Source organism: Leuciscus leuciscus (genome assembly GCF_965113295.1).
Source record: "Leuciscus leuciscus genome assembly, chromosome: 10".
NCBI classification, from domain to species: Eukaryota; Metazoa; Chordata; class Actinopteri; order Cypriniformes; family Leuciscidae; genus Leuciscus; species Leuciscus leuciscus.
Window position 1 is genome coordinate 41,958,069 of NC_138734.1, and position 25,520 is coordinate 41,983,588.

Genomic DNA, 25,520 nt, shown 5'->3' on the forward strand with positions numbered 1-25,520 from the left:
GGGATAAGTCCTCATAAAAGCACAACTTTGTAGCTCATCTACACTTAAAATGTGCATATTAATTTCACTGAAATAAAAATTCTGGGCCGAAACAGAAACCGAAAATTCAGGATGTGATTGGCGCCGAAAGCCAAAAATAAATAATCAATTAATTATTCAAACTTATTTGATAATCAACACTCAAATAGCTAAAACTGAGTTGTACAAACATTTGAATTGCACATAAGGCAGTTTTTATAGAAACTTCTACTCCAGTTTGTCGGTAAAACAAACATTTAAAAGACAATAACCTGGAATAACTTGTTTTCATGACAGATTTACTCAAACATACATTAAGTAATGAAGACATCATAACAGGTTAAGTAAAAATATAATGCTTATTAAAATATAATATATAATAAGGTGCATATATTTAGCAAAATGCTCTTCTCTAGAGTAAGTTTTTCTAGCTAACTAATGAGTTTATTCTTGAGGTGAAGTGACATTTTATGGCCAAGCTGTTTTATTGTCGTATTGCGGTTGAATCACTGATTGAGCGATTACAAGCTGAACTGCATCTTCTGATTTTCACCCATGTTTATTTAGTGCTGGAACTAAAGAGGAGATGAGATGATCGTTCACGAGCCGCTTGATCCACGCTGACACTTAAACTGAGCGTCTGAATCTGTCACGCCGTATTAAAGAGCGCCAACATTACATTTAATGTTTGAATTTCAGAATAAAAATCGACAGAATTTGAGACTTTAGTGAAGTTTTGTACAGCACAGACTGAAATATTTGTAGATATTAGAAACCATATAATTACCAATTAAATGTCTGTTTCGGTTACTGATTTGAGCTCTCAAAACCCATTTCGTTCCAAAACCGTAAAAAGCTGGGGGGGTTTTCCGGTGCATCCCTAATTAGTACCTTGGAGATTAGTAATTTATACCCTTCAGGTCCTACTATCAGTATTTTAGGGGTAAATAAGGTCAAATGTGTCACTTTAAGGATACTGTCCCAGTGACAAGCTGCTGTAACCCTAAAGGCAGAAGAGAGTAACATAAAGCCAACATATCTAAACAGCACAAACTGACCTCTGGATTCAATACAAAAATCCAAACATCAGAGCTACAGCGTTTAGTCTATACCTAAAGCCTCGAGTGACCTCCCGTGTGTGCTGATTCAGGACATCAGGTGAAAGACACTAACCTGGTCCACACGGCATTTGCATTTAGGAACATTTATGCTGCAATTAGTCTCAGAAACACAGGCACCAGCACACACACACACACACACACACACACTCCGGCACATCCCACCAGCATCCAGAACATGCAGCAGAGCAGATGGAAAATACCCTGAAAATATTGCATCAAATCAAGCAACAACACCTACCGAAAAAATTATCAAGATTTGCATCAAAGAAAAAAACATCAGCAAATGCGCTCTACCAGAACAGCTCTGGATATTCACGACACTTAATGAAGCGTCAGTCTGAGAACTTTATGTAAATATGGAATAGTAAACAATTATGGTTAGTTTGTCCTGTGGAGCTAACAGAGACAGAGTAGAGCAAGGAGATCTAGATCTCACACCAGCTGTGTTTCCATCCAAAGTTGCGAATTTAACCAAGCAAAACTGGAATATCGCATAAAACATTTGTGAATAAAGTCCAGTGAGTCGAAGAGAACAAAATCGTCACTTCCTGATAACCTGCCGCTAAATGTCACAATGAAAAGTAGGAGACGTCACTGTATGTAATATTTTTCATATATAATGAATTTGTTGCGCAATAAATGTGTTATCTTGCTTTCGGAGGCGTTCCCTGCTGATGAACGCAGTCATGCGAGACCGTTCTGGGAGGTAATTATACAGAACCACTTTGACGATAGACTTTGCTCAGGCATTTCAGAACAACCAATTTACAAAAAGATCAGAAAACAAAAGGAATTTATTCTGTAAATGTCTTTCCATCAAAGTTTATGCGCATGTTTTCCTTTCAGATGTGAAAATGTATCCGACTCAAATGAGCGCATCACTTTTTATTTTATTTATCTTGCCGTTTCCATCCAGCAGTTTTTGATGTGATATCCCAAAATAAGCATAAAAATAGGTGGATGGAAACATAGCTACTGTTGAAACACACTCACACTGATCTATGAAGAGCAGTAACATCCTGTAAGTTCTGGACGCTGACAAATATATCACCAGTTCAACCCAAACATCACATCAAACCCTCACACACAACTACTACTGATCTTCTTACAGCCAAGTTTGAGACTCTTCTTTAAACCACTCCAGCAAGAGAAACAGAAGGGATCCGTGGATGGAAGGAAAGGGAATGAGGGAAAGTGGTTAAGTAGGGAGAAAGACGTACCGGTACTTCATGCCAGTGAGTTTTCCGGTGGACTCTTTGAGGGAGATGTGGTGGCGCGGGGTGAAAGAGCCGAAGCTCCGGGCGATGATGGCGACCGTGCGAAACTTGGCCCGCGCCGCGTTGACCACGTTCGGACTGGTGGCGTTCGATTTCCCATGGTCTCCATTCCGACCCTTCAGATTGTGGTCTGTGCAAGCGATTGAGACCTGCATGCTGGATGAGGGAGGATGGAGAAGAGTCTACAACACAGAGAGGACACAATGAGGGATCATGCAGGGGTCACTTTCCTTCCCGATCCCGTCCGGTGGATCCCGTCTGAGCAGCAGCAGCAGAGAAACAGCATCAATTATTGAGCACAAGGAAAACGGAGACGTCTAACACAGTTCAAAAGTTGCGTCGCTCCTTCTCCAAGATGTTCCCTCGTGAAAAAAAGGACAGTCAAAGTTACGAGCCACAGATCTGCAGAACTATCCGGAGGAGGACAGCAGGAGATTCCCGAAGCAACCTCGCATGGTCAGCCGCAAAAGCCCGTCTGATGGAGGAGGAGGAGGAAAGGAGGGATGTCAAGACTAGACAGCATAAATCCACACTTCTTATCTCTCTTCTGAGGTCTTCCTCTGTTCCTCACACACACACACACACACACATACACTCACTCACTTCCTCCAGCTGATAATGATTTGTGGCTAATGAGCTTTGGTCCTGCTTTCCTCTCTTTCTCTGTGTGTTTGTGGTGAGCTCAGCAGTGATGCTTCATCTGCGCTCGCTCTGAGGGGAATGAGCAGCAGGCGATCGTCCACGTCTGTTTAAAGCGCTCTCTCTCCCTCCCTTTATCTCCCTCGCTCTCTTTCTTTCACAGTGTATCGCGCTCTTGCTCCGTGGCACGGACCGAAGCACAATGTTTCGCGCACCTGTGCACACACACACACACACACACACACACGCACACACACACACGCACACGCTCATCACTCTTTCAGTGCTAAACCCCAAACCAACAAATGCTAAATAGAAAGCTGTTAAAAGATCGTTTGAAGGATATCAGAGAGGTTAAAGTCCCCCTGTGGTGAAACTCAAGCTTTTAATGTAGTTTATGTGTCTATGTGGTGTTTTTAATATGCTTTAAGACAAACCATGTGTAAATTCATAAGTCGACACCATTGCTGAGTATTTTCTCCTTAAAACTGCAGTGAACCAAAGACAGTCTCAAAAACACGCTTTGAAATCGCTGGTGTTTCTGACGTCACAAACTACCTTGTAACCAATCAGATCAACGTGTGATCGTCAACCAGTGGATCTCTGAGCTGAGTGAGTGAGTGGAGGCGGGGCTCATTTGCATATTCATAGACCCGCGTATACTAAACCGAGTTACATTCAAGATATTTTAAGGCATGAAGATTTTTTTTTGTCAAGGAAAAAAACATTTAAATATGTCATAAATGGCAGGGAAAGAGTTAATGAATTATTAACACCAGCAATATTGTCTCCGATTTCATTTAAAATATCTTCAGTTGTGTTTCGAAGATGAACAAAAATGTTATAGTCTCATACGTACAATTCATTAAAATATATTAAACTATTAGCCTAGAAATCTAGACGCACCCTAGCGGCAGCAAAATGTATTTTGCAGCCAGTGTGGTCTAGCAACTCTCCGTTGACTTTCGAGCTGTAAAAACCAAACTCTAGTCAGGCCAATCACATCGTGTATAGAGTAGGCGGGGCGGGCTTAACATAATGACGACAGAGTTGCGACGGTTCGCTGCTACTTGAAAACAAAGAATGGCTGCTGCTGGAGAACAGCGGTCTTTCGAATCGGCTTTGGCCGCGAATCTGGAGGACTTGGAGTTAAGCTTTTTTTTGAGAAAAGAACAAAGAACGGGCACTTAAAGGGATAGTTCACTTTGAAATTAATTTTTGGTATAGCTTACCTCAAGGGCATCCAAGATGTAGGTGTCTGCGCACACGTCAGATCAGATCACTTCGACATGGCTGTGTATTCTGGACGGGGAATTGTTTTAATTTGGACTCTGTGCATGCTCTGAGATAATGACCATAGACTTGCATTATATGACTGACAGACAAGAATGGTTTGACCTAAAAATATCAAAATTGAAACTACTGTGGAAAAAAAGACACCCACATCTTGGATGCCCTTGAGGTAAGCTAAAACATACCAAAAATTTATTTCAAAGTGAACTATCCCTTTAAGTCAATCTTAAAAAAGGAAGATGTGTTTGTAGTTTTGCCGATCAGATACGTCAAAAGTTTAATCTATAAACTAGCTCTGCTGGTGGGCAATCGCTCTGATTGGTTGTAGCGCTGTCCTATCGCGTGCAGAGGGAATCTGAAAGACAACCGTTTATCCCGCCGCTCAGATTGAGCCGTGCCAATGGTGAGTTGCCAGACCTAACATCTTGATGTAGGAGGTGGCTTGCCAGGCTATTAAACTATTATTTTTCTATTGAAATGATAATAAACAATGTGAAATGTAATCCTATAATGCAATGGAATTACAAAAACAATGTACCTCTTCTTTCAGTGAGCCTGACCTAATCTTAAAACAGTAGATTTATGGCTTCGGTATATTCCGCACACCACAAACCTGAAGACCCACACAAACAGCCAACATATACATATGAGACAAATAAAAAAAGGAGACGAAAGTTAATTTATTAGTATAATTATGTTATTAATTCATGTATATTAGCTACTCTGAGTCGATGACTCTATTCTGACCTCATTTAAATTACAAATCAGTTGACCCCTGGTTGAGCGCTAATGAAGCTCCTGATCTGGAATCGCTCTGATATATGACTCCCCAGCGCCTGTACATTATTCTTAGCATTACCTAAAGTCCTTTGGGGGAAATGAGTTTGTGAGCATCCTGAAAGCATGAAAGGAAATGATAAAAAATCCCTTTGTCACCTCTGGATTCCTTACTTGTCAAAGTACCTCCTGCCAACACAATCTCCAATCCTCTTATCACCAGTAACAGTGAATTTACTGATCAATACGATATCACACACACACACACACACACACTGAGCGCAGAGTCGGTTTCACATGCTCAACATTAAATCTCTGCACTTTAACTGTGTGTCTCGAATCGATGTTGATCGATGAAGGAGTGAAGATTTTATGACTCTTACTATTTGCCCAAAGTTACTCATTAAACCAGGAGATTATGCCTTGAAACAGTGTCTATGGAAACCACAGAAAATGGAATATCTTTCCATTAAAATATTTCCACAAAAGGCTCTTTTTATCTCAGTGGCAGCAGTTTTATTGCTCTGTAATTGTCAGATAGGCTTCAAATTGTCTCTCGGTTTTTCACTCTCTTGTTCTTCTTCAGGACGAAGCCTGTTAACTGATAAAAACTCATTGTGATTAATGCCTGTGATTTCGGCAATCCTATAAGATCATTACAAATCACACTGTGCGACATGGATCTAATAAACTTGGGTACGACATGTATGTAGACTGAATGACACGTATTGAATCGTAGGCTACGACGCAAGTTAGTATAGAAGACTAAAATCTGCATGCGTTAGTGGTGAACAAACAGATGAATCGCACTTGTTTTTATGTGCGCTAATAAAAGAGGAGGAGGTGAAAGAGGGGAATATGGATAGAGAAAAGAGGCCAAACTTGGCTTTTCAATCTTGTAAATGGAGCTTGAGGAAAGTAGTTTTATGTTATAGCGCCATGTTGCATTGATCAATACGCCACTTCATGTTGCATTTGTATTGGCTCATCAGTAGATGTAGATCATAGCAGTAGATCGTGATCATGCTGAATCTCTGACACTGGCAGAATATGATCACAGGTTATCTTTGGTCATGAGACTCTCTCTCACTGTACGACGTAGGATCACCGTTTAGGAAAAGCACAGAAGTCTCCCCGATTGGTCATCTTTCGCCGGAAAGCCCAAAATCAATGTGTATAACATGTAAATGAACGCCATCGCAGCGCATCTAATTTCTCAGATACAATTTTTGCCGCCCCCACGAATCACAGAACAATCACTGCACGGGCCAACGACCTCAACAGTGCCACCATTTATTTTCAATTTTTTTTTGTTGAAAATATCATTTTTTGGGAGCCTTAAAGGGATACTCCACTTTAAAATGAAAATTCTGTCATCATATACTCACCCTCATGTTGTTTCAAACCTGTATGAAATTCTTTCTTCTGCTGAACAGAAAGGAAGATATTTAGAAGAATGTCAGTAACCAGACAATTTCTGGTACCATTGACTTCCATAGTAGGAAAAAATATATACTATGGAAGTCAATGGTACCAGAAACTGCCTGGTTACTGTCATTCTTCTAAATATCTTCCTTTCTGTTCAGCAGAAGAAAGAAATTCATACAGGTTTGAAACAACATGAGGGTGAGTATATGATGACAGAATTTTCATTTTAAAGTGGAGTATCCCTTTAACACTGGGCGGCTCCAGTGTTTCTGCACAACAGGACTGAACTGCAGATAAGGCACATTAAACACTCGTGCTGGAGATCACTGCAGTGCATTCACAATACAGCTAAACACTACCCTGGAAATCCAGAGTTCTCGCGAGAGCACAAGGTGAATTTGCTCAGCGAGTTACTCTGTCGTCGAGTAATGATGCTCATTAAATATGCCCTTGTATCCGAGCTGCACCAATCACATCGGGTTATCTGATATACTGTAGGCGGGCCAGAGGCGAGATGACGACAGCGCTGTGACGTCGAAGTCATTAGTAAACATTGCAAGATGGCTCTGGATGAACACCAGTTGTTTGAAACGGCTTTGGCCGCTACAATGAACGAGTTAGACTTGGCTTTTTATCTAAAAGAGGAACAGAAGACGCCGCTCGAATCCTTCCTTTGCGTTTTTCCCGACCGGATACGGCAAGAGTCTAATCTCCCAGTTAGCTCCACTGGTAGCTAAGCGTATGGGGCTTGTTGTGATTGGTCGTAGTGTTATCCAATTGTGTGCAGTGATATTTTCAAAAGCACGCTTGGTGCCGCCCCTCGAGCTGGCCGATTTTCACTAGTCGATGCCAGACCATTAATCTTTCAGATTTAGGTCTGGATTTCCAGGCTAGTTAAACACATCCCTGCTGTTCCCTCCTGATAGGGTGCAACACCATTTCACATCATGAATAACTGTTCAGTATCAGAGCGTCGTCCAGGTCCAGTCCTTTCGAGTGGTGTGGAGGAGTGATTCTCCACCAGCCACTGAAAGACCTTCTACAATAGCGTTTGATTTGCATCGGTGCCGGTATGACAATGAGTTCATGCATCAGAGACAGGAGAGCATGACCAGATCCCTCTATCCTCTCCCTGACCCCACAACATAAACTAGTTTGACCTCCATGGTGATGCAACACAAGGAAAAATACACTTTTTCACTGGAGAATGATATGCATGTTCACAAAATTTAATCATGGGAAATATGTAGAAGAAATTTAAAGCAGGCAAGTTTACTGAAATGTTCCCACAGGAAAATGGCATTTATTTGCCATTGGGCTTTTTTGGGCTCGTGATGTTTATAGTTTAGCAAATATACAGCGGCTCCAAGAAGTATTTTGAAACCACACACAAAAAAAAAATGTTGTTGCATTAGATAAAATATCAGACAAACTGGAATTTATTTTAAAGAAAGAGAAAAATCACACAAATGTTTGGATGTTGCCTCAGTTTTTACATGATAAACCATTGTCTGTTATCGCGTTCAACAGATTTTTTTCAAGATATTTAAAATTTCAAAAGAAATGTATACTTTTATTCAGCAAGGATGCATTAAATTGTTTTAAAAAATCTATAAAAAAAATAAAAGTAATTTATCAGATTCAATATTAAATTTTTTTTTTTTTAAATTTATAATATTTTTTAATAATATTAAAAAGATTATTCTAATGATTTCCTATGGATCATGTGACACTGAAGACTGGAGTAATGATGCTGAAAATACAGCTTTGATCACAGGAATAAATTACATTTTACAATTTATTAGAATAGAAAACAGTTTTTTAAATTGTAAAAATAATCCACAATATTACTGTCACAATGATGTTATGTCTTGTCTGCTCCTGTTCTCGTTAGTCTGGTTTCCAATCAGTTAAGTCTTGTTTAGTGCTTGTGTATTTATACTCACTGTTCTGTTCAATCCTTCACCGGTTATTGTTTGTGTGAACGTGTGTGTTACTCCCGAGTTTACTATTAAAGACTTTGCATTTCTTCATTTCCTTCGTTGTGCGCTTTCTACAGCCTAGACACGTTACAATTACTATGTTTACTGTGTTTTTGATCAAATAAATGCCGCTTTTGTGAGCAGAAGAGACTTTTTTTAAAAACATTTTTAAAAAATCGTACAGACCTCGAACTTTTGAACAGCATCGTCTTTATACCCTTTCTGGCTGTAACAATTATGAGTATGTTAATCACATAGTTACTGTGTTTTTCCTGTGTGTTCAAATAAATAAATAAATAATCTAATGCAACAACAACAATGATACATGTTCAAGAGTGGTCAAAATGTGGCCTAAAAAGTGCTCAAAAGTGTATTTGCATGAGTAAACGCTGGCTGTGGATGCTTTAAACACACAGATAACAAATTACTTTTCTTCGGTTCTGGTCACCGGGATCTCATTTTTGAAAATGGATGAGGAAACCCAACCAATTTCTCTCTCAATGTTTTATGAGCCATGCAGTCGGGTCAAGACCTTGAACACACACATTCACAGAATGTGAGCGACACATAAGTCTGAAATGACAGCAAGGCCAGGGATAACCTGCGCTCTTTCTTGTGCATTTAAAGTGTTAATATATCCGTTTTGATGCATTTGATGAAAGGTTATACTATAGTAAACGACTGCAGTTAACACTGCTACTTCACCGATACAATACCACATACTGTCTATATGTATGTCAAAGCACAAGTCAGTATCCCTGGCGTCTGAAAAGCCTATTTATTTCCAGACACCCAAACCTCACAGCTTGATTAAACTTAATGAGATTACCGATATTTTGAAGCTTAAAAACTCCTGGTTTAAACCCCAGAGGCTGAGCCATTATTGACTTTTCTGCATTCCCAAATCAACATGGATCACTGTGTGTCCAATTACTGACTGTAAAAGAGTGAATGATTGAGGTAATATTGATCATGATGATCTTATAATGTGCAGAGCAAGTGTCCTGTTAACATATTATCACAGTGTTTATGATTAAATAAAACATGTATGAGAATGGTGTGAATATGCTGTCCATAAATGTGCTCTATACTGCCCACTAGAGGAATGGATTGTGTTTGCTTCAGTTTTGCCACATAAGATCACTTAACCATAAAAACTTTATAAAAATGCAAACAAACATAAACATCCAGGCACGATTGCCTTGGTCTTGTTTGCCTTTTGTGGGAACTGTTGTGATGCAAAATGAGGTGAAAAAGCCAGAAGGCCGCGCAGAATCTCTCTCGGCTCTCTTTACAGCGTGGGAGGACAGATACACACTCACTCAACAGCACTCTGTGAACACCTCACCCGTTTATACACACACAAACACTGCGCCTTAGGACACGCATGAACATTACACACCATGAGAAATGATGTGAAATGGAGTCCATTTCTATGCAATCTTACAGCAAAGGCAAATAGCTCACTACAAATTAGCATTTCACAGAGCTTCGCACATCACAGAGCTCGAACTCTGGCACCTCATTAAACTCTGACAGAGCTAGCCTTACATGAATGTAAAACGCCTCGACGTCCTCATATGACACACAAGACTACCTACTAACAATAAATAAGAAATAAGAATTTCTGGAAAAAAAATAATTAAATTATTTAAAAATATATGTAAAATATATTTATACAAAATTTTGCATTTATAAGTTTTGTGGTGAGGCCAGTAAAATATTCTCCGAATTTTTTTTAATTAAATTAAATGAAAAATGAATTTAAATTAAACTAAACTGAATTAAATAAATTATTTAAAAACAAATATAAAATATATTAATACAAAATTTTACATTTATAAGTTTTGTGGTGGGGCCAGTAAAATATTCTCAGAATTAAATTAAATTAAATTAAATTAAATTAAATTAAATTAAATTAAATTAAATTAAATTAAATTAAATTAAAAAGATAAAATATTTTTTGACAAAATTTAAAATGTATAAGTTTTGTGGTGGGGCCATTAAAATATTCTCAGAATAAAGAAAAGAAAAGAAAAGAAAAGAAAAGAAAAGAAAAGAAAAGAAAAGAAAAGAAAAGAAAAGAAAAGAAAAGAAAAGAAAAGAAAAGAAAAGAAAACAAAACAAAACAAAAATCAAAAAACAAAAAAAGAAAATTGTATACATAAACAAAAAAATATACATATTAATACAAAAAATTCATGTATTTAAAAAATATTGTTAGGGCAGGGGAAAAAATATTTTCATCCTTATTTCTCATTGTATATATAAAAAAATAAAATTAAAAAAATCACAAAACCGGTCACTGGGCGGTACTCTTTCAAAAGGTACAGCTTTGTATATATATATATATATTTTTTTTTTTTTTTTTTTTGAAGGCTGCATATTAATATCTTAAAGGTAATCTTAACCAATTCTATATAAAGCCTACTTATTTCTCAGACTCTTTCAATCAACACTGAGCAACAGAATCAGTTCCTTGCGCAACACACACACACACACACACACACACACACACACACACACACACACACACACACACACACACACACACACACACACACACACACACACACACACACACACACAACTGGATTACTGGTTTGTAAACTGTTTTCTTTACTTCACTGAAAAGAAGACAGAAGCATTGAGACATGTATCAAACTTGATGACAGACAGAAGCAGAAAGAAATCTTCAGACACACACACACACACACACACACACACACACACACACATCGCCTGGGGAGCTTCTTAAATTACCTGCTTTCTGACCTTGCGTAACTTCATCATCTCTCCCCTGAGACCATTTGTCTCTCTCTTTATCTGTTTCTCACCCACTCTCTCTATACTGTCATTGATTCTGTAAACACAAACCCTTCTCTCTGCTCTCTGACAGAGGACATCAGCTTCTGGTGTCCACTACACATCTCCAGCTACTGTAGACGGGATGTCACATTAAAACCACCATGGCTACGGTGACCTTGTCCTATAATTCTATACGACTGCTTCTATACGCCATTGTGTGTTTTATGATAACATAAATCAAAGTGACAGATCAAAGTCTACCTCTAGCATATCTTTCATTCAAGGAGATGCAGATTGGTAAAAAATATTAAAGGTGCTCTAAGTGATGCAACGCGTTTTTTAGGCCAAAACATTTTTTGTCACATACAGCAAACATCTCCTCACTATCCGCTAGCTGCCTGTCCCCTGAACACACTGTAAAAAAACGCGGTCTCTCTAGACACCACAGGCTCCACAAACGGCAGCAAAAACAAACTGGGCTCACCCGCACCACGAAACACAACAAACAGTGCTCCAGCCAATCACAGACAAGAAGTATTGGAGGGTGGGGGTTAGTGCGCGTGGACATGAAGGGGGTGTGGAGGAGAGATGAGAGAGAAGCATGAAGAGGGAAGTTTGAATTATGGCCGACACACGACTAAAGAGACGACGTTCCGATGAACAAATTGTAAAGAAGAGGGACAAGGATAAGGAACGCGCGAAGTCCCGAATTTACATCGGAAAAACCTTCGAAAGTTGGCGAGAACTCCGCCGGCAGAAGGGCTTCCAATCAGACATTCAGTTGCTCTGTTTTTGCAGAACAGGTAAATCCATTTTTCTTTCTAAACTGACGTTCATGTTCGCCAAACCAACACAAGGATGTAATTAGCTAGAACTATGCAGTCAGCGTTAGCTTTGGTGAATACAACATATATGTTTCAGCTAGCGATCAATCTCTATTGTAAATGATCAAGCAAATTCACAGTAGGGCGACAATTTGTGTGAATGATTGTTTTCACCCACAGTTTGTTATGGATTTGAATGTCCATTTATAGGCTATTGACAACAGTGGCTACGTTTACATGCAGCCAATAACCCGTTCAAAACCGGGATATTAGCAATAACCCGGTCGCGCACGGCCATGTAAACACCGGCAAAAACCCGGATATGCTCATATCCCGGTTTTTAAAAACCCGGATATTATACCTGGGGTACCCCCTTTCTAACCCGAATATTTGGTCATGTAAACGCGTATCGGCATATCCCCATCAAAAGGGACATTGATTTGTGTTCTGCGCATGTTCTATTCGCAAGGAATCTTGGTCTTTTGAGTAGGGACGGCGCATACAGAAACCCGCGTGCAGTATACCGGAAGTAAACAAGAAGTAGAGGTAAACATGGCGAGACGCAGCACAGCACCACACTTTTGGAGCGAGGAGGAAAGCGCAAACAAAGGCGATCGCTATCTGCCCCGAACTATTCATTATCCGCGTGCTGCTGCTGTTGTTGTTGTCTTTGGATACAGGAAAAAGAATCGGAAATGACGCATATTGCGTCGTAAGGAAGTCCGTACGTCCAGACGCTAACCGTGCGTCGCCGTTTACATCGGGATATTGTAAATTCCATGTATACAGGAGTAACTCTCTCTGCTCACGCATGTAAACGCGTTATTCCGAATGTTTCAGAAACCCAAATAGTGACTCTAACCCGACCATAACCCGGATATTGGCTGCATGTAAACGTAGTCATTGACTAAATTTGTTTACGCCGCCGCCGTTGTTTATGCTCACTGGGAAACGCGAAGCTAACGTTATCTTGCTATTATTGCGTCCTTGTATGGGAGCTAACGTTATAGTTATAACCTCAGGTGGCGAAATGATTAAGATAATGTTTCTCTTTTTCTGCATTCTGTTCTGCAATATATAAAAGCATTTATCTAACTTGGTGACATTACACATTGAATGAAGTATCAGTAAAACTTAACTTTGTTTGTAGTGACTATTTTGACTTTCCTTTATGCCGGAAGGGAGGGGAGGAGGGAGGAGACGGGATGAGGAGGAGGGAGGGTCTAGCTAGCCTCCGTTTTGTTTGACAACAATTCGAATGTCAACAAGAAGTTATGACTCCCGGGATCGCTTAGAGCACCTTTAAATAGGAGATATAAAACAACACTTCCAGGTATTATTAATGTACATGATGAAGTTTACATTCCATAAATTAAATTGCATCTGTATTCGACACCATGTACATATTTGTTCATTTGGCATTTTAATGGTATCTCTAATGTGACTATCCATTTAAAATAAAATAATGATGCAACTTTCACAATTAAATTTTTATTATACAGCGCACAATTAGAGACTTATTATGAATGCTTATATTTATACATGGTAAAAAAAAAAAATTATTCCCTGTAAAAAAAAAAAAGAAAAAGAAATAATTCACAGAATTGACGAAGTTAATTTTTACAAACGTTTAATAACGGCACCTCTGAGTTCTTAAGGCAGAATATTAGAGCTTCATTCATTCAGCAAAAACTCAGGATTTTACAATTTGGTGTCTGTATATTTTACAACTTACTCTATAACCCTGTAATTCATTAAGTCATATAATGTTAATTGGCCTACTTGAACAATTATGTGCTTTACCTTAAACTATACTTGTAATTAACATAATTATCATGGGGGGGATGATTTAATAACAAATATTGTTCTTTGAGATTAAATAATTTATGCATCATGGTGAAAGAGAGATAGCCAACATGTGACAATTACTATAAACCAATGCCTGAATCTCTGACATTCAAACTAAAATAGTCAATGCACGTTGAAAACTGTGTCCTGCATAAGCAAACTGCAGAATCATTTAATTGGAGACATCATTTAATTTAATTTTGTGTTCGCATCCCCTGGCTGTGAGGCATTAGAGGCAACAGCAGCTGAACCTTTTACTTCTCCCTGAAAGCTGTGAGTGTGAAGTGTTTTGTTTGCAAGCTAAAAAGGCAGAATAATGCATAATCGTGTCCAGTGGCCTTGAAGTGTGAGCGATTCTGAAGAAGAGATTGCACTGCATTTCTCCAGACTGAACGGGTGTAAGAGGACAGATGCTCAAAGAGCCTGACCTCCTCACACTGAACACCGGATCAGCATTCAGAGATCCCGTCATCAGCATCCCACACAAACACATGCACACACACTTCACACACTTCAGCGTAATGAGGAGGGACAGTGTAACGAGAGGTGTGTGATCTCACGGGGGTAATTGTGGAACACACTGTACTATAACATACAGAGAGAGAGAGAGAGAGAGAGAGAGAGAGAGAGAGCGAGAGAGCGAGAGAGAGAGGGACACGAGGGGTTTAAAACAACACCTGGAGCAATACCATCATAACCATATAACAGCCCAAAGGGGGAATATTACTTTAAAGGTTGATTATGATTTCACTTTTCTAACTTTAGTTAGTGAGTAATGTTGGTGTTTGAGCATAAACAACATCTGCAAAGTCACAACGCTCAAAGTTCAAAGCAAAGGGAGATATTTTATTTTACAGAAATCGATTTTTAAGGACTACAACAAACGGCTGGTAGAGACTACAATGAACTTCTTCATGGGTTAGTGACATCATAAACCTCGCCCCCTGGAACGCGATTTATAGATTATCATGACAGAATATGCTAATCAATGACTAGAAGATAACTACACATCAGCTACATAAATTCAACAACTAACCATTCAGAAATGTCCTGTTGCTTCTACATGTTGTCACTTCTTCTTGAGTCTCTCCATCTTTGTCCGACTCCGGTTTGAACATAAAAAGGCTAAAAGTTATTTGTTTTAAATATAATATAATAAAATATTTTCAGTGCCTGTCTCTGTGAGGTAATGAGAGCTGCTAACACACATGAGCTCTTGAAGCTCCGCCCCCTGTGCCAGGAGCAGCAGCTCATTTGCATTTAAAGGGACACACATAAAAACAGCGTGTTTTTGCTCACCCTCAAAAATGACAATTTTAACATGCTATAAAAAATATCTGAAACTTCACATACACACTCTGGGGACATCAGAGATATTTTACATCTTGTTAAAAGGGCATTACACCACCCCTTTAATTAAATCAAAAGAGGTGGAGTTTTCACAACAGGTATCTTTCGCTTTAGGATATACTGTACTGTGCAAAAGTCTTAGGTACATTAGTATTTTCACCAAAACAATTGGTTTTAAGCAAGTTATATCTTTTGCTGTAGTGTGTCAGTGGGAAACATCATTAATTTTGCCATTAATTGTAATAATTCAGTGAGATTTTTGTACTGACTGACTTAAAAATTACGAATATAATAAAGATTTTGCACAGTCTATTCATCAAAGAATCATGAAAGTCCTATTTCCATAAAATATTAAGCAGCACAACTGTTTACAACAATCAGATTTGTTTTTTGAGCAGCAAATCATCATATTAGAATGATTTCTGAAAGATCATGTGACAGAAAGAAGACTTCTTTCAAACACATTTAAAAACGACCTATCCTCTCTTGAAATAAAATGAAATCTTATGATTTATATTGTGAATCTACAAACAAATGAGCCACAGCACAGCAGATATTCAGAGGAGAAGTTCACCTTCAGATGAACTCAGAGCCAGAGCAGATCTAGTGAACTCAGTCACTAACATGTGATGATGGACACAACTATAGTGGCATTACAGTGACCTTCATCTGTATAGAGTCTAATGAGAGGAAGAACAGAGCGTGACAGAAACATGGCAGTAATAATGATAGAGATCATATTAATACAGACTACCTGCTCATAACTCAGGTACTTATTAAGAAATATAAACGAAAGCCTCAGTGGTGGCATTTATAGTGTGTGTGTGTGTGTGTGTGTATGTGTGTGTGTGTGTGTGTGTGTGTGTGTGTGTGTGTGTGTGTGTGTGCGTGTGCGTGCGTGTATAAAACACTAAAAACTAAAATCAATAATTTTAAATGCTACAACTGAATTCAGGCATCACAATATTTAGATTTAATAAAGATTACATTTAACAGCGTTATTCAAATACTACACATACAAATTTTAAATATTAATCTTAAGTGAGCATTAGATGATGGCAAATGTACTGTTAATTGAATAATTTCTAGCTTGTTATAAAATAAAATTGTAAAGATTGTAAATATTTTATGAATATATGCATATAAAATCATAAAATAAATATGCTAACCATGTATAATGTAATTCTTATGCTAGAAATGCACAATGTAGTCAACAGCCATTTGATACAAGGCAGCAATGTTCAATATGTTCATATATTAATGTAATTATTCCACAACATAATGATAGTTAATTAGTCTAACTCTAGGCTGTTTACTGTTGCCAAGCAACACCGCAGCTTGGCACATAGTAACAGAGAGTGATCACAGGTGTGCATCCAGCGGGTTTGTAATGGCTTCAAACGTGTAATGGCTTCAAACGTGGCTCGTCCAATCAGAAGTGACATTATAAAAGTGTAATCTGAGGTCAGAGAGCAGGGCAAAGTGTGTACACACACACAGATAATGCTATCTGAAGCACGTAACCAGTGGACACACAGTGCTGGTCAGAATTATTTGCTCCCTTGGTAAATATGATCAAAGAAGGCTGTAAAAATGATGAAATATGTGTTTTCTCCAAAACACATTGGGAACAATTATTTGCCCCTTTTTATTAAATACTTTTGGCATCCTCCTTTTTCCAAGATAACCCCTCCTAGTCTCCTCCTATAATGCCTGAGTTTGGAGAACACCTGACGAGATCAGAGAGCATTCCTCCATATTCCCAGATCCATGTTGGCGCTTCTTCTTCTCCACTGCCTAAACGCCTGGATCCGTCACTGGAAACCCAAAGTAACTCAACATGAAGTCTTGCACCCGGGAACAACTCAAGTCAACACCATTATTAACTAGTTTGCTAAGAGGTATTTCCTCCTAAAGCAAGGCGGTATTTGACTGGTAAGCGTATCCATAGCAGACTGGTGGGAGTGGCCTTGGACGGCAACATGCCCAGTGCATTATGGGTGCTGAAGTTTTCCTTCCTATTTGGCAACAGGGAAGACAAAAGCCTTGTTTCATTTATTTCCACCTTTCTACTGCATAAGCAGCCAAGTTTTATTAAAAGGCAATTTTGCCAGTGGTGAAGTGCCCCTTTAATTCAATTTTTGTGTTGATTTTGAGTGTGTTTTTGGATCACTGTCCTGTTGGAAGATCCAAACACGGCCCGTTATAGGATTTCTAGCACAGGCTGTCAGGTTTAGATTTTTTATCTGTTGGTATTTGATCAAATCCATGATGTCATGTATCTGAACAAGATGTCCTGGACCTCTGGGAGAAAATGAAGCCCACAGCATTAAAGACACAGCAGAGTATTTCATTTTACACTGGGCTTTTTTATCCCTGTATGAACCAAACCGTAAGTGTTTGCTGACTGGTTAGATTTTTGCATTTAAAAAAAAAAAAATATCAAAAGGATAAACAATGCAGATCTATTTTTTACAGCCATCTTTGATCATATTTACCTTAACTCTGACCAGCACTGTAAGCATTTCCAGTTCGTATATTTACACGTTTAGTGAAGGAGACCGAGAGAGATTTCTGTGAGATAAGAGATCCATCAGCGTTTGAATTAACCTGATATACTATTGCATCAAACACACACACATCTACAGATGTATGCATAGACAGTAGACACAGATTAACAAAGACATGTCCATGTTTGACGGACAGAAAAAGAGAGCAAGAGGAAAGCGAGGGAAAAGTAAACGAGAGGAGAGTGGGTGAAACAGATTGTGTTGTCAAAAGGTGAATGAAAGGGCTCAATGTGACGTTACCACGGCAATGCAGAGTGGGACAGGATAAAGTAGCCCTGCGTGTGTGTGTGTGTGTGTGCGTGTGTGTGTGGGCGATACATATTTCCCCTCACTCTCTGCCTGACTCACAGAATACAGTAAATACTGCAGGCGTTCTCAAAGGCAATGCTCTCATCGGTCTACTGGCTCCCTCTTGTCCCTCAGGATTGACAGCTTCAGTCACCGTCTCACACACACACACACACACGCGCTGAGACTCTTTATGGGACAGTAGGATAAGTGCAGTACAAGGCTGATGAGACAGAGAGCAGGACTGGAAGTGTGTCTGCCTACATTTGAACATTATTGGATTATGTATTTGATTTAAAGGTGGAGCGACTCACACACTCACACACTCACGCTCTCACATGTGTTGTGGTCAAAAAGTGGCTCTCCAATCACACATTTCAGAAATGTTTCTTGAGCAGCAAATCAGAGCGTTAGAATGATTTCTGAAGGATCGAGTGACACTGAAGATGATAGTTGAAGAAGAAGAAAATAGTTGTTTAAAAGCGTAATACATTTGACAATATTACTGTTTTTACCGTACTTTTTGATCAAATAAATGCAGCCTTGGTGAGCAGAAGAGTCAGAAATATCTCACTGACCCCAAAATTGTGAATGGTGGTGGTGGTTAGGTGGGATGGGTGAAAACTCTACAACTCTTTATGAATGAATGAGAATCAAATCACAATTGTGTTAGAAAGTGTGTTTGCTATTGTAAATTATACAGTGATCCTCCCAACTGGCAAATATAAATATATTTAGTGCAACAAAAAGTGATATCTAACAGTCTGATGAGATGCATTCCCAATTTAACTGTGAAAACTCGCATCACCAGTGAACATGCAACCAAGTAAAGCGTGACCGTTGAGAGTTATATCGCCCCCTGTTGGTGAACAGTTACAACTGCTCTCATTTATGAGCTCAACTGCAGTGTTTGCCAGAACACACACACACACACACACACACACATCCATCACTGCGCAGGTAGTAGAAAAGATACTGTTACCGCCTCCATCAATCTCCATCTGCTCATTAAGACACCTTCTGATGAGTCTCTATGAAGATTAATAGCCTTTTATGGATGTTGAAAAGGGTCTTGGGGTTCTAGCATTCTGTCTCTCTCAGTTTGTTCAAAGCAAAGTCTGTTTCTCTTTTACAGTGGAAGAGTGTTGAATGCTGACGCCGGGTTTCTGAAGGATCTGTCTTTGCCTGAGGTGAACCTGTCATGGGTGTGTGAACATCTCAATTACCACGAGACGGTCAGACGGTTTGGTTAATAATTAACATGCAGGAGGTTTGAATGTCAAAACAGTGACAGAAAGCTTTAATAAAGTTGAAATAGTCATGAGCTAACAAATCAGATGATTGGAAAATACCACGAACACAGAGATCTTTAACAGGGAAACTCCAGCAATGTCCGTCCCTTGTTGGATTGCATAACGTCTGTGCATCTGCTCTCGTGTTTGTGTGTCAGAGGTTATATAAATAAAGGACTATTCCCATAAAGTCATGCAGAAGGAGAGAGAGAGTGTGAGAGAGGAATGTCAAAGAGAGAGACAGGGAGCGATCCGCCAGGTTTACGTGATCTGAAACTGACATCTGCATTATTGATCGTGTTTAAAACCCGATGCCATGATCACATCACTGACGGACATTCCTCCAACATCATTACTTACTAAGCAACATCTAGTCAGCATTGTTGGTGGACAAAGACAGTGCTGTCTAATCGCATTATTAATAGTTCTTAATACAAGATCCTTCACTTCGCTTCTCATACACACTCGTACACATACAGTACCATTCTCAAAGAAGCCATTACTCCAGTCTTCAGTGTCACATGATTCTTCAGAAATCATTCTAATATGATGATTTAGTGTTCAAGAAACATATTATTATCATTATTATCAATGTTGAAAACAGTTGTGCTGCTTACAATTTTTTGGAAATCGTGATACACAATTTTTTCTAGGATTTTTTGATAGAAAAGCATTTATCTGAAATATAAATATTTTGTAAACAATACAAATATCACTTTTTAAAGTTGACCTATTATGCAAAATTCACTTTTACATGGTGTTTGAACATAAATGTGTGTCGGCAGTGTGTGTACACACAAACACCCTATAATCGTAAAAATTCACCCACACCTTTTTTTTAATCCCCAAAAATCATAAGCAGTCTCTCAGAATGAGCCGGTTGCAATTTCTATGCAATGTGACGCCGGCGCCGGCAATACTATTTGAACTACTATTCATATTCATCAGAATGTTATTCATATACTATTCATATTCATATTCACTGAATACTATTACTATATATATAATAGCAAACAATACTATTTGAACTCTCCTCCTACGTACGGTCGCATTGTAAACAGTGGGGCGGTGCTTCTGCTGGCGCTGGCGCGACCTTTCAACGTGATGACGTAGTTCCCTGTCCGTTTGTTGATCAGCTCAATCTAGGGTGACCAGATGAGATTGGCTGAAATTCGGGACGGGGGGGGGGGGTCTATGGGTCTGGGGTGACGGGATGGGGGGCTTCTATGATATTAGACTGCGTAGCCTATAATAAAAGATAATGAATTTCAAACCAGAACCAAACATATTTTTATTCAAAGATCAACAGTCTGTCATTATTCTTTAGTAATTTAGTATTTATGTAAAAACTTAAACTTTCAAACATCAAAATGTCATTTATTAATATGTTTTCATGTCAAAATGACATACAAACATCTTTTCCTATTCTATTTTGCCTGGAAACGCTTCCAACACGCTTGCGTGTCGCGTGAAAAATAGACGTCAGTTCTATTTCCGCGCGGCTCGAGGCGCGCCTGAGACGCGCGTCACGCAGGCAGTGTGCAAGCTCTAACCTGTTAACAGGGGAGCCGAAATAAAAACGGACACGCCACGCAGCCAGTGTGTCGCCGGCCTCAACCTCCGCAGACAGTTTTTAATGTTTATCAGACAATAACTACTCAAGATTTTGCTTTAGTATAATTTTCGGGACAATTAGGGCCAGATTCGGGATTCGGGACAACAGTTTGGATTTCGGGACTGTCCCGAATTTTTCGGGACGTCTGGTCACCCTAGCTCAATCCCAACTATTGAAGGTAAAAAGTCTATAAATTCTTTTTATTTTTTTTGCAAATTCGCTAGATAACAACCTCCTCTTCAGCTGTGATCGCGTACAGCCAGTTTAAACACTTCAAAGACTTTTGAAACTGCATTGATTTGGACTTAAAAACGATGGTGACCAATGAAGTCCATTGTTAGAAGAAAAATCCAGAAATGTTTTCCTCAAAAACATAATTTTTCTCCCACTGAGGAAAGAAAGACATGGATATCTTGGATGGCATTGGGGTGAGTAAATTATTAGGAAATTTTCATTTTGGGGTGAACTAATCCTTTAACAGCAGCATTCAAGAAAGAAATGTATTCTTATTAGTGCTGCTAAAGTTATTCAGTCAAGAGCAGACAGTGATTTTCTGTTGTTTGATTCATATTAACAGCATATACAGCAGTAAGTACTGTATATTACACTGCTTTCACTTTAAAGAGGACCTATTATGCCCCTTTTTATAATTAGTAATATAAGCCTCTGGTGTCACCATACCATGTTGTATGCAGCATATATAGCAGTAGGTACTGTATAATACACTGTTGTCACTTTAATACACAGATCTAATATACACATGTGATTTCTTTCCATGCTCTTTACGTTCACAGACACGTTTTTAAGTGAACTTTTGTGTGTTTTTGACATAACCTTGTGTGTATTTGACAGGTTAAGCGCAATAAGACAGGAAAGAGATCTTAGTTTAATACTCACGGGACGCGCCGTCTGACATCCAGCTTTCTGTGCACGTCCTTCGGATGTGTGCACTCAGAAAACCATTTATCAGAAGTTTAAACTGAGTCTGATATGGCTTTAAAACACATACAGATAATAAACTGGTAAAATATAATACAATATGGTAAAATAAATGTTCTGTGGGGTATTTTGAGCTGAAACTTCACTGACACGTTCTGGGGACACCTGGGACATATATCTTGTAAAAAGGGGCATAATAGGTTGCTTATTAAAAGTATTCATTTCTTTTAAAAAGACATCTTACTGACCTCCAGCTTTTGAACGGTAGTGTTGTTTTCCATAGTTGGTATGGGTGATGCATTTACAGGACTGGGTAATTCACATTTCATCATCAGATTTTATTCACAAGCTCTCGATTCAAATTTGTCTTGATTCTGATTTTTTTTTTATAGTGAATCAAAATCAAATCACAATTGCGTTATAAAAGTGCATAATAACTGCTATAAATGACTATATCCAGAACCTACCAACTTGGTTCATGACAAAATTATTAATTCAACCTATGAGGACAACTTTATAGATGTTATGTATATTCTTAGCATGAATATTTAAAGTATAATTTTACTCGATTTGCAAAAGCTACTAAATGTATATATGATATATTCTCTTATCTCACTTTAATGTTTAGACATACTATAAAGCGTTCTCATCCATTATACAGAGAAGGTCATTAAGCTACATTCAAATCCAATGAATCCGACTTTCTATTACATTTTTAGAGTGGAATAAGCACTGCAGTCATTAAATATTCACTCGGATATCTCTAAAACTCATTAGGGATGACATTATGTTGGCTTACAAGGCAGTTTTGAAATCAATTCCCTTAAATGGAGCCTTTAAACGCTGCCAGTTAAGTAATTGTCTGGGCAGCGAGGCAGAGACAGCTGTTTCTAAAACAACCTGTGGCTCTGTTTGCTCGAGCGGCCCAACATGTAAACGTCTCTGGCCTGACCAATGGCATGAGTTTGGCCGTGACAATGGAAGATGTGCGGGGGAGGGTTTGGGGAAACGGTTTGGATTAATTGTACAATTCTGTTGGGTGTTGTTAGAGATGCATGGATTGGAAACCTCACCTTTTAAGGCCAGTTCATAAAATACTCCCTAAATAAAACACATAATATTTCATTAGCAATTAAGCACCAGTCAAAACTAGTAGTGTGTTTTGATCTATCTTGTTTGCACGTGGTGGGACTGATACGGTCTATCTATTGGGTGCGTCTCAATCGGTTCCCTAGCTCGTGAATCAGTGTATCGTGTACACAAATTCGGGCACAGTAAAGTCCCTGGATCACTATACATTGGGACACTGACAACTATTTCTGGCAACATGAAGATAATGGAACATGTGAGCATTGATGCTCCCTTGTTTTCACTGTGCATTGTGGGACTTTTTAGCGAGTGAATGTTTCAGTGCACTAAGACAGCCCTTAAAGTCCCCATGTAAGTTTTTTGGCTTTTAGTATGAATATGTTAGTCTTACTGTTATCTATTAGCTAGTGTCCTCCAAAACAAAGACAAAATTCACATTTAAAAGATATAAGCATTCAAAGCATACATTCTCTAATTTCCGCCAATATGGATCAATGATTTTGATGACATCACTCTGCACTGCAGCTTCTCATGAGATCTTCTGTCCAATCAAATGCTCTCTAGAATCTGAAGCTCCGCCCCCTACATTATAAATAGATGCTGAAGCTGTGGCTGAAATCGGTCACTTTTCACACATTTACTATTTTCTCCATGGTGAATGAGACATAGTGCACTATATAGGGGATAGGGAATGATTTAAACTGTGTAAATATGCTTTCCATTGGGGCGAATGAAGTCTGGTTTCATGTTAGTGTCACGCGAACCACTTCAGCTCCGGTCCAGCGACACGACAGCACAGAGCGGATCATGTGATCGAGTCGACACGGACCAGGAAACGTATCGGACCCGTTTGAATTCTGCACAGAATGCTGTATTTTAAAGCGATATGGAGGAGATTAGGAGGAGAAAATGTTAGACAGACTCATTAGCATTAGCATTAGAAACAGCACTGACGAGTCGAAGAGATCAAACCCGTGCCATGCACCAACAAAAATTACACACTTTTCAAACTACACATTCCCAGCATGATTATGTTCACTGTTTTGCTTTAGTAACAGTTTCATATTAAATCTAAAAGGGGAATCTATTACACTGTGGCTGTCATTAGCTGTCAAATGCGGCTTTAACGAGCTCAACGGCCGAGCTGTGATAGAAAACTAGACGCTATTGGCTATTTTAAAAAAGGGGAGGAACTGCTCGATATGTCTTGTTCCCTTCCTGTTTCAGTGTAAATTACGTCAACACACTTGCTATGGAGTCCTCCGGAGGACTCATACATCATGAAGGATGTCTTATTTCTAAATTCGCATTTAGAAGATATAAGCATTCAAAGCATACAGTCTCTCACTTCCGCCAATATGGATCAATGCTTGCTCCACCTCAATAAACAAGTATTCATTACTTCAATGAGGCCGACAAATGCGGACGACGCAGCCTTCGAAATGAAACACAGCCACTGACTGACCCTGGGCCCTATCTTACACCCGGCGCAATGCAGCGTCAAGCGCAACGCAAGTGTCTTTTGCTAGTTTCAGCCTGACGCAGTTATCATTTTCACGTCCTGTGCCACATTGTTTAAATAGCAAATGCATTTGTGCGCCCATGGGCTACTGGACTGAAAACGAGGTGTGTTCTAATGCATTGTTGGCATGTTGCTATTTTGAGGCAACAGAAATAGATTGACCAACTGAATCCTGGTCTAAAGTCAATGGCGCAGTATTTTTTTTTGTTATTTAATGAGCGCGTTAGTAATATGCGCCTATAGGCGGGTCCACAACACACGTACACTCTGCTTATTAAACACACAGGGACAATGTAAAAGATGTAATGTAAAAGATTGTAACAATGTAAAAGATTATTATTGTGTACATAAAGATATGCTGGAATCCGGCTTGTCCCGTAGATGATTGCACTTTTACCTCGCGCACAAGCAGATCCATTTGCGCTCTGGAGACGTGTTCGGTCTTTCCACTATCAAATTCCCTTATGTAAATAGCGCATCTGCCATGGCTTGAGCGCAACTGGCATTTAAATGGAATGGGAGATGACACTCTGATTGGTTTAACACACGTAAATCCCAAAACACACCCATTACTCATTATGAGAATAGGAACAACCCTTTTAGACCATGCGCCGGGAGCACCGACCATTTTTCCCGTCGTTAAACTAGCAAAAGTGGATTCGAACACGCACTAAGTGAACTTGCGCCGTGCGCTTTAGACCATGAGCTTAGATCGTTAAAATAGGATGACTCCCTGATCAGTGCCCTGACTACTGAACTAGGGATCTGATTGAGACGCACACCATGACCCTGCCTCTCCCTTCAGGCCCGTTTGAGAAGCAGTGTCACAGGTTTATCCCT

At 39.1% G+C, this 25,520-nt stretch overlaps 2 protein-coding genes across 7 annotated transcripts in view; one reads left to right on the forward strand and one right to left on the reverse strand.

Moving 5' to 3' along the window:
- The window catches only part of c18h3orf33 (c18h3orf33 homolog (H. sapiens)), a 466,419-nt gene that overhangs the window by 360,394 nt on the left and 80,505 nt on the right, over positions 1 to 25,520 (forward strand). The gene's annotated exons all lie outside the window — the stretch shown is intronic.
- kcnab1a (potassium voltage-gated channel subfamily A regulatory beta subunit 1a) overlaps positions 1 to 25,520 on the reverse strand; it is a 122,819-nt gene that overhangs the window by 71,393 nt on the left and 25,906 nt on the right. The window contains exons 1-2 of one of the 6 annotated variants that reach the window (XM_082181374.1): positions 3,020 to 3,243; positions 2,360 to 2,891 (exon numbers count right to left, since the gene is read on the reverse strand). The exons of 4 other annotated variants lie outside the window; for them this stretch is intronic. In XM_082181374.1, the coding sequence (XP_082037500.1) occupies positions 2,360 to 2,571 (212 nt within the window). In that variant the 5' untranslated portion in view covers positions 2,572 to 2,891; positions 3,020 to 3,243. Of the gene's footprint in view, positions 1 to 2,359; positions 2,892 to 3,019; positions 3,244 to 25,520 lie in introns of those variants that run through there. One more of the 6 variants, XM_082181375.1, reaches the window with a different exon arrangement.